Source organism: Daucus carota, chromosome 4 (assembly GCF_001625215.2).
Source record: "Daucus carota subsp. sativus chromosome 4, DH1 v3.0, whole genome shotgun sequence".
In the NCBI taxonomy this organism is placed as follows: Eukaryota; Viridiplantae; Streptophyta; class Magnoliopsida; order Apiales; family Apiaceae; genus Daucus; species Daucus carota.
In genome coordinates, this window is record NC_030384.2 from 44,999,163 (window position 1) to 45,009,612 (window position 10,450).

General features: G+C 33.7%; 1 protein-coding gene across 1 annotated transcript; it reads right to left on the bottom strand.

Moving 5' to 3' along the window:
- Positions 1-687: 687 nt before the first annotated feature.
- On the bottom strand, positions 688-6,755 carry LOC108218865 (histone-lysine N-methyltransferase, H3 lysine-9 specific SUVH1). The gene is made up of 3 exons (XM_017392007.2): positions 6,530-6,755; positions 2,628-4,819; positions 688-1,015 (listed from the first exon to the last, which is right to left on the bottom strand). The coding sequence occupies exon 2, from the start codon at positions 4,718-4,720 to the stop codon at positions 2,672-2,674; it is 2,049 nt and encodes a 682-aa protein (XP_017247496.1). The 5' UTR covers positions 4,721-4,819; positions 6,530-6,755; the 3' UTR covers positions 688-1,015; positions 2,628-2,671.
- Between the last annotated feature and the right edge of the window lie 3,695 nt (positions 6,756-10,450).

Here is a 10,450-nt window from a genome sequence, read left to right on the forward strand (position 1 = left end):
ATTTAAAAGTGAGTTGTGGACTCTAAAAAAAGGAGAGAAAAGAGGTTCTAGAGCAAGTCCAACACTATGCTAAGAGATTCTCTAAAAATATTATAAAATAATATGTCTTAGTGATTTAGCACAAGATTTAGCACATGAGCTCCAATAGTACTCCCTATATCCATTCCCTATTATTATAATAATATTAAATTTAATGATAAAAATAGTTTAGAAGAGAGGGAAATGATGTGGAGGAGAGAGAGAAATGAATATTTTAATGATAAAAATAGTTTAGAAGTGGCTAGCATAGTCTAAAAATAGGGAAGGGGAGGCATGTGCTAGTGATTTAGCACATCACTAGCATAGTGTTGGAGTGCAATTTTATCCCATATTCCCTATTTTTGGATTTAAGACTTGATTTAGCAGGACTTGCTCTTAAGACTTTAAAAGTGTTTGAGACCACTTTTTAAAGACCTTGAATACTGAACACTACACCAAAAGCAACTACTTGTTCGAGATGACGCAACTATAATATAATATTTATAGTGTAGCAGCAAACACCACAGTTCGACGCAGTGAGTGTGAGAGATGTGCTTATTTGTGTAGCAGCCATCATCACGAATCGAATTAGAGATATACTGGACACCCCCAGCACTTCTTTTCTAAACAAAGAAGTAGAGGACTTGTCTCTTTGATAGTATGAAGAACTGCATCATAACAAGCTGCTACATTAATTTGTTTCAAGTCAAAAGGTTTGGCCGTTATATCGAGGCTTAACACAATACATGAAATCCAGCACACAGAATTTTGCCAATATCTGTGAGAATAGTCTGCCAGTTGCGGATAGACTGCCGGCTACAGACAAGTAACAAAGGGAAAGGACTAGCATTACAAAAGTTTCTTACAACACAAATGTTTCACTTGAACCATAACTTCCTATCTACTAAATACATGCAAAGCTAAAGTTACTACTGCTCCTGGCTGTATCGCAGTTGACTACATCCAGAATAGCTTCTTGCCATCAGACTACAGATAACTGCAGAAAGAAAATGCAATGCTGTGAGAAATTCATTTCACTCTACTTTTCATAAAGATACGTAATGGCTACAATACATTTTTAAGCTGTAGTAATTCAGGAAACCAGAAAAGCAAATATAACTTGAAGAAACGACAAAAAAGTTAACTAGTTAAGATAGTCAAAAAGTGATTATCAGATGTAAAATTCAGGAAACCAGAACAGTACCACTCCCCAATGCTATAGACAAGATCATGACAAATTAATAAATACACTATAAACCTGTATCTTGAAAAAAACTCCAAACTGCTCCCAATTGTTGTGTCGGGGAGGTCAGCCGTTAACCATATATCTCGGTAACTAGACAGCAATATACATTAGTTACTCTCACTGTCTGACATGGGGTTAGATGCCTGTGAACCACACAATTCTGTAACCCCACAGTAAAAATTTATGTTTGTCTGAGTAGAATCAACTGTACCTACAGTATTCTGCCACTCCATGGCAGTAAATATTTTCTTCTATAGATTTCACACGAATGGGTGTTTAATGTCTCCTTGAGGTTTATTTGACTCACGTGGTCCTTGTTAAAGTAAAAGAGTGAGGTATGTGCAGAACAAGACAGGTCATGCATGTGGGTTCAGTATCTTAAGTAATTAAATAAGCTGACTGTATCTAAACCATAAGGTGAACCAAGTCCTTGTCTTCCCAGATGCTGCAAACTTTCTCAGGCCCGGTTTTTCTTCGAAATAAATTTAAACACTAATTAAGTGTCCCAAGACCCTTCTGTACCATTCTTAGATATTAAAGGAAAAAAAAACGCATCAAAAAAGGTAAAATCAGTGGTTATGCAGGAACATTATAGCAGATACTTGTCAAAAGCCCACTTCAGAGTTTTCAAAAGTCAGTTCACCAAAGTCCTCATGACCTGAGATTACCAAAATATATATGACTACCATGTGTAAAAAATTTTATATTTCTTGAAAGAACCAACATTGTTTAAAGATGAAAAGGTACATTGTGAATTTACAGGGGAAAAGAAAAAAAAAGGTATACTACTTAGCACAATAACACTCACATTCATCTATTGCTTACTTTTTGAATCAGGTGCTGGGGGAAGCTTGGGTACTAATTAGTGCATATATCGTATAAGTGAAACAAAAATGGCACCACAAAGAGAACTTCATGAGTGGTGCATTAAAATATTAATTGGGCACTAAGAATAGAGAGGAAGAACCTCAGAAACATATGGCAAGCAATGTCAAACTCCCTTTCAGACGTTCTCTTGTTCACACTTAAGTATAAAATTGCAGAGATGATGACAACTGAAAGCTGACATGAAGAGACCCTAAGTGATTTTTTCAGTTAAGGATGTAATAACTAAATTCTAACTTATCATATAGGATACAGTACATAGTTCCATTGGATAATATCATTCCACGAGGACCTCCGAAAAAGACTAACAGGATTTCAAAATTCCACACCAACTATTTTACATTTGTTGAAGAAAATATCACAGCATAACAATAAGCATCAATGAACCCAGGTTGTTGTTGTTTGTTTGTTTTGTTTTTTTGTGTGTGTGTGGGTGGGTGGGTGTGTGTGGGTGGGGGGGGGTTAAGAGAAAACTAACCTTTTTTCATATGCATCTGTCAGAACTCTAAAGGGTCTTCATCATCAATAAAAGTAACCCTTACAATTCAAAGATCCGCATAAGCATCTCTTCCTCCTCAGTGCAGCTCTGTCAGATTTAGGTATCCCATAATCAAATGCCAGCTCTTGCATGGGAGGAATGTGTCCAATAGAATAAAAACCAACATGAAGATAAGTTTTATCTCCACTATCTCTCAAAACTGGCTGCCAGAAAACATTAGGAGAACAGCTGTGATTAATAAAGCGAGCCACATTCCCAGTATTCTTAGCACTGATAACTAGGGGGAAGGGAACTTCTGCAGACCCATTAGAAGTGTAGTCCAGTGAAGGATATGCCCTGGTAGCATCAAATATATACTCTTCATGTTCACTTCCAAGGTCCATAATACTGGATGCATCAATAACATCTCCAGCATACTGACAAATAAACATTCCACTGCGGATGGGATCCCAGGATCTAAGTCCCCAACCTTTATCTTTCGTTCTAAACACCTCCAACCGAACTTTTAATCCTGCTTGAGAAACCCGGTTTCGGCAGTTTGGAGGGCATAAACAAGAAGAACCACACTCATGTATCAAGGAATTGTAATTTAAAACTACGCCAAGTGAATTGTATGGAAGAAAACCTTCATTCCTTTGAACACAGGGGCAATTTGCATCACCAGCTTGGCATCCACCATGGCAAGCACAGCCTGATGATGGAACGGGCAAATCAAATGGTTTATCATACTTGAGAGTTGAAGAATATGTGAAATATGCTGGACCCTTTTCATCATCTATGTCATTTACGAGAGATACAGGTAGAGTTTCTTCCCCTGAAGTAAGATCAGGCAGAATAACACCAATCCTTGTACCAGATCCTGCCTTCCAGTGTTCAATTGATTTCCACAACGTAAATGCTTCAGGCTGACCAGGCACTCGAACAAACTTGTACTTAAAAACACTACAACCACCTTTTCCTTTATCTACCCATGACTCGTGTATTTTATAAAGGCCATCATAGATGTATATCTTCCCAGTTCCATTAGGGACATCCTTCACCCCCCTTATAACTCTAACAACATTAGCCCTATGCAAGCTCTTTTCCAAAGCAAGGTTACCCCTTTCAAGTTTCTGATCAAATATTTGACCATCTTTCCTTTGAACTCCACCTTGCCCGCTATAGATTAGGACATCCCCATCCTCACCATCATCTTCATATCCTCCTGAAGAAACAACACTTACAGCCACAGGTTCATCATCAGCAGACAGTTTGACAGTCATATAATCTATCCCAGCCATTGTCGGGGCATGCATTCCTACCATGCACATTTCCATCCTGAAAAAGAATATGTCACCTACTTCAACTCCAGGTACAGGTCCAACCCTCTTCGTGCTATTTGTCCTGGCCCCCTTATTCATTAAAGTTGTAGCAGCCTTTAAGTCTGGACGATTGGTACCCCCCGGAATATCCTCCTTAGCTTCACAAATCTGAAAAAGTCTTCTCCGAAACAGATTATATGTCAGGAGTACTCTTGCAACTAATTCCTTATTCCCATCAGCTTGTTGATGGGATTCCAATGCTGTTAGCTTAAATGCTCTCAAGAACTGATCAAGAGTATCATCAATGCTTACTTGAACCGAGGAAAGATTAGCAGGACCCTTTGCCCTTTTATGAGAGCTACCTCTTTGCTTCCTTCCGCTACTTGGGTCATCTAAATTTTCACCCAGATCAGAAGCTCCGTAGTCATCTTCAGTTCTACCTTTTCGAGGCCTGCCTCGTGTTTTCGATGGCCCTGCATTTCCATTTGAATATTGTGTGTCTGGAGTTCTAAAAGAGTTCAACGGAACTGGCGAGGGTATGACATTTGCAAACCCAGAAGCTCTCTGTGACTCATTTCCGGAAGCAAAAGGGAAAAAGGATGGACCGCCAGGCGCAAACGGACCAGTTGGAGGGACACCTGGGAATGGACCGGTCTGAGATGAGCCCATTTGCGGCGAAAATATTGGTTTGAGACTTCTTAATGGTTTCACATCCAAAACCCTAGACTTGTCAATAGGACCTGTCGGATTATAGTTTGAACCTCGATCCATTGCTCCTTTTTTCACTTAAAAACTAAACAGATGTCACCTCTTATAAAAAAATCAAGTCCTGGATATCTTCTACCCACTTATAATCTTCTTCCAAGTACACTAGGAAAATAAAATCTATATCAGAATACTAGAACTGACCAACTAAACAAAATGTTAAATCCCTAAAACCAAGAAAAAGGTTCAAACTTTTACCAAATAACATATCAAAACTACTTCAACCAAGCGAAAAACACTCATAAAAATCTCATACATCAACTATCTTTAATGAACCCAACAAAAGGAAACACCAAAAATCCTTAATAACTTCAGGAAAAACAAAAACAAATTAAGCCCATACAAATGTGACACACAACCATGACGAAAGCTGTAAACTTTGACCTCGAAACAGGCCAAAGATGCTTCTTGAAACAGGCAAACAAAAAAAAACCTCAATCTCATGTATATATCGATTATTTATCAATTACCCCAAACAAATGCGAAACCTACACAATAATCATAGTCCAAGTCAAATCAGCTCCTCATCTTCAACCAGAAATTGGACCCCCCCCCCCCCCCCCCCCCCAAAAAAAAAATCTCATGTCTATACACACAAATCAGCTTCAGGAATCAAGAACCAAAGAAAACAAAACCCTGAAAATTAGTCAGACCACAATTACAATGACAGGAAATGATTAGTCAAAATAACCCAAATAAATGTGAAACACACACAACACAAGATATTTTAATGATCCCAACAAAAGGAAACACCATGAATCCTAAATAACATTACAAAATATAATAAATTAATTTAAAATCAATCGCTGACAAATGTGACACACAGACACCCGCACAATGATCATACACCATGATGAAAGCAGTAAACTTTGACCTCGAAACAGGCCCGAGATGCTTCTTGCAATATTCAAACACAAAAAACCCTCAAAATCTCTTGTATATATCAGTTATATATCAATTAAGCCAAACAAATGTGACACCTACACAATAATCATACACCAAGTCAAAAGATGCAAACTTTAACCTAAAAACAGGTGCAAGCTCCTGATTTAAGTCAATCATACACACAAATCAGCTTCAAGAATCAAGAACCAGACTCCCAAAGAAAACAAAACCCTAAAAATTAGTCACACCACAATTACAGTCACGTACATTGACTAATCAAAGTAACCCAAATAAATGTAAAACACACACAATGCAAGATATTTTAACGATCACAGCAAAAGAAAAACAAGATTCCTGAATAACATAACATTAAAAAATTCAAATTAAGCCCAGAAACGCCCACAAAATAATCGAACACAGTGACAAAAGCTGTAAACTTTGACCTCAAAACAGGCCCGAGATGCTTCTCGCAACATTCAAACACAAAAGAAAAAACCCCTCAAAATCTCATGCATATAGCAATCATATATCAATTAAGCCAAACAAATGTGACACATACACAATAATCATACACCAAGTCAAAAGATGCAAACTTTAACCTAAAACAGGTGCAAGCTCCTGATTTAAGCGAATCATACACACAAATCAGCTTCAAAAATCAAGAACCAAAGAAAACAAAACCCTAACAATTAGTCACACCACAATTACAGTGACACAAAATGATTAATCAAAATAACCCAAATAAATGTGAAACACACACAGCACAAGATACCCAGAACAACTTAAAAGAAACAAAATTGAAAAACAGAGTAATTCAATTAACGAGATACAGATACGATGTAAACAGAATCAGTAGCAAAGAAGACAGCTAAATAGATCAGTACAGGGGAGTGAAGCATTAACAAACCAGATCTTGAAATAGAAACATACCTAGTAACACTGGGGTTTATGTTCTTGGGGAGAGAGAGGAGAGAGAAGCAACAAGGGGAAATGAAGAGAGTGTAGAGTGTGTTTGAGCGCGCATGAATAAACGAGAAAGCAAGCCTCTGAGTGCTTTATTGTACTTTGTTTATGTTTGTACTTGGGATATTTTAAGTTTAACAAAACACTGACTTATCATATAGACTAGACGGGGCACAGCTCGATTCGTATTTCCCCTTTCTTGTTTAGACTTTGGAGTGGTAAATTAAGTAACGGATTTTTCGGACACCCTCATCATTTTTTGTTAAATTTTTTTTTTAATTTCAATTTTGTTATAATAATACTCTCACGTATATAAAGTATACTTGTTAATACACAATATGAGTGACCCGCTTAATATCGTCCAATACTAATTGAGACCTGAGAATTGAGATATCTAAGAAAATTGTTACAAGAATTTATATTTGTAAGTGAATAGGAAGTTGCTGTAAATGTAATGCTTAGAAAAATTAACTGGTATAATATTTATATCATAATATATTAATATATTAAAAAAATTGTTATAATATTTTAGTTATTATTGTTTAGATGTTATATATATAATTCAAAATAAAAAATATCATGAAATCGTTTTTTTCTGTTTATTGGGATATTAATAGTTGGATTGATCTAGTTTCTGGTAGATTAATAAAGAGATGAAATGTGATAGTAGTCCTGTACTGTGTTTCCAAATTTTATAATTTTTTTAGCTAGGCTGATCTAATTTTTACCGAATTTTGTAATTTTATCTCAGTCAAGTTTTTTTAAAAAATGTTAGCTTCTGTTTGATATTATTCTTTCAAATAAGAATATATTATTATCAAAAAAGTTATGAAAAATTGTTTGATAAGTTTAAAAATAATATTTTTGAATTATGATTTTAACTAAGAAAAAGGAGGTCCCCTTACACTATTTGTAAAAGATATTGCATTAATTTTATATTTCATCTAATATTTTACAGATCTAATTTAGTCAATAATCGTTGAAAATAATAATGAGTTGGAGAAAAAGCATGCTTCAAACAATTTTCTAGCAACACTTGAAAATTTTAAAATTATTTTCACCATCATTTATTATATTTCAGAGCCCTTTGGTCATCATCTATATTATTTTTATAAATAAATATTTTGGTTTTATTTCTCATTTTAATCTCTCTCTTTTTTCCCAATTTATCATGCAATATTAATAAGTAGTACATATAAACAATATTATGAAAGTTCTGGTTCTTCGTTATATCACAAAATACTAAAATACCAGAAGTCTAACTATTATTATTATTATTTGTAAAATTGCATAAACAATATTATGAAAGGTCCGGTTCTTCGTTATATCACAAAATAGTAAAATATCAGAAGCCTAACTATTACTGTTATTTGTAAAATTGCATAGTGGTTTCTTGGAGTTGCTCATCCAAAACGCACCAAACGCGTCCCGGTCGAGAAATTGAATAATGAAGGATTAATTAATCAAATCATGATTAATCGGATGATTAATTGAATAATTAGATATTTAATCAGTTCGTTGGATTATGAAACAAGAATTAAATGCTAATTTATCGTGATTAATCATCGACTTCTAGAACACAACAGATTTATTAAATTCGTTAAGTTTGTTTTAACATTGCGGTGTGAATAGACTACAAATATATTAATAATCATTTAGAAGGTATAGTCTAAATATATTAATCTCTTCTTTATGTACTTCTTGGTATACATTTTAAGACATCTCATAAAATACAGTTTCATATTTTTTTTTTCAATGAATAAAAGTTTGACGTTTAAACTTTTATTAAAAAAAGATAATTAGAAAAAGTTTAAGAAATTATATTTTATAAAAATTTCAAAATGTATGCAAATAATGAACCTAAACAACTGGACTGGAAGCAAATTTTACTGTGTCAGACGAGTTCATATTATTTTAAGGTGCATTTCGTGTAATTTTCATATACATTTGTTTTTTTTTTTAGAAGATTTGTGATCCGTTATCGTTATTTTTAAAATAACATTTTTTCATCGCATTCAATAAATTCATTTACCTTATTCACTTTGTTAGAACGGTGAGGTGTGAATAGACAACAATTATATTAATAATCATTTATTGTGCCTCAGGCTCAGGGCATAATATATTAATAAACAATTTACTGTGCTGGAGGCCATAGCCTAGATTTATTAATCCTCTCGAGTGTGCTTTCATGTTTTGTATGCTTAAAGTTAAAACTTATATCTTGAAGTTATAATGCTATATATTATTTAATAACATATATTGAATCTTTATATTTACACATAAGTATATATAAATTTGTAAATATATTTGTTTATACTCATTTATTTAAAAATATATTTATAACATATATTTTTTGTCTATATAAAATAAAAATATTTAATTTATCATGTATTTGCGTATCTGTGTATCAAGAATCCAAACACCTGCATCAAACTGACTTTATACCCATGCGTTATCTTAAATGTAAGAAAGGTTCATTATCAGCAAACAGTAACAGTTGTTGTAATACGTAATTTACTTGGACAAAGTGCTTTGAATTGCTTCAAAGCGATTCGGAATGAACCTTTATGTAATCCTTGCTTGTGCGATGACTTATATATAAACCACACACACATTGCCAATAAGTTTGCTTGCCAAGTCACTCCAACTAATAGATAAGACACTTCGAAAATAAATAACTAAAATGATTTGTAGCGAATGCACTTTTGACTATATAGCTAACAAGGATAAGGACGACAATAAATTTAATCGACATCTGACAATGAACCTTTTCCAGTTTTTTTTAATTTATCTGCTACACTCGATACCCTCCCGACGAAGTCTGTAGTAGTAGTATTAATTAGAAATACGGGTCTAAATAATCCAGGCCGGCTGACAGGGAAAGGCAGGGCAGAGCTACTCATCACATGACTAAGGGGCTGTTTGGACGAGCTTAAAATAATTGTTTCTTACTTAAAATAAAAAAGTAGAGTAGAAGTTAAAAACAAGTTAAGACTTATAAGTGGTTAAAGTGTTTGAGAAATAAGCAGAAGCCCTGAAACAAAAGCTAGCACTCCTAGCTTTTTATAAGTGCTTCTTCACTTTTTACACAAACGCTACGAAATAAGTGCTTCTAACTTATAAACCAGAAGCTCGGCTTAAAAGCCGGAAACAAACACCCCCTAAATCTTAATATATACCCCCTTTGGCTTTCTCGTTTCTTTACCGTTGGGATGTCCCTCTCAATTCTTTACGTCACTGTAAGGACATTTCTAACTGTGATCCAAAAATTTAAATTTAAAGCAATTTTGGTCCAAACCAGCCCAACCGTGGATTAAAAAGTGATCAAAATTTGGATCAATGAATAGTACTTGTCCAGATTTGGATCACTGTCCAAATTTGGATCACTATCCAAATCTTTTTAACATTAAAATATTATTACTTTTATTATTTGATGATTTTGTTAATGTCATTAAAAATAGATTAATTAAGATTAGAATATAAATAAAACAACGATTAATTACAATTTAAAATTTCAAAATAAATAAAATTTACATAAAATTTCAACAATTTAACAATCGCTACAGGAAAAATCAAAGACAAATATTGTTCATCTTGGACTTCGAAATGCACTAATTGAGCATTTGCGGAAAAAATATACTTTCTAAGAATTAGTATTTTAATGTAATATTTTAATATTTTTAATTTATTTTTATGTGCCGTTTTAACTTTTTCGAATTATTTTGTAATATTTTATCTTTGTCTATTCGTTAATTATATTATTACAATTAATGATGAAATTAGTTAATCATTTTTAAAAATATTTAAAATTAAAGTATATGAATATTATAAGGATGGATGAATTTGGATCTATATTTGGATCACATGGTTGGAATAGGATTTAAATCC

Bases quoted from the DNA above. Each gene is read 5' to 3' on its own strand.
- LOC108218865 (XM_017392007.2), bottom strand. From the start codon at position 4,720: ATGGATCGAGGTTCAAACTATAATCCGACAGGTCCTATTGACAAGTCT.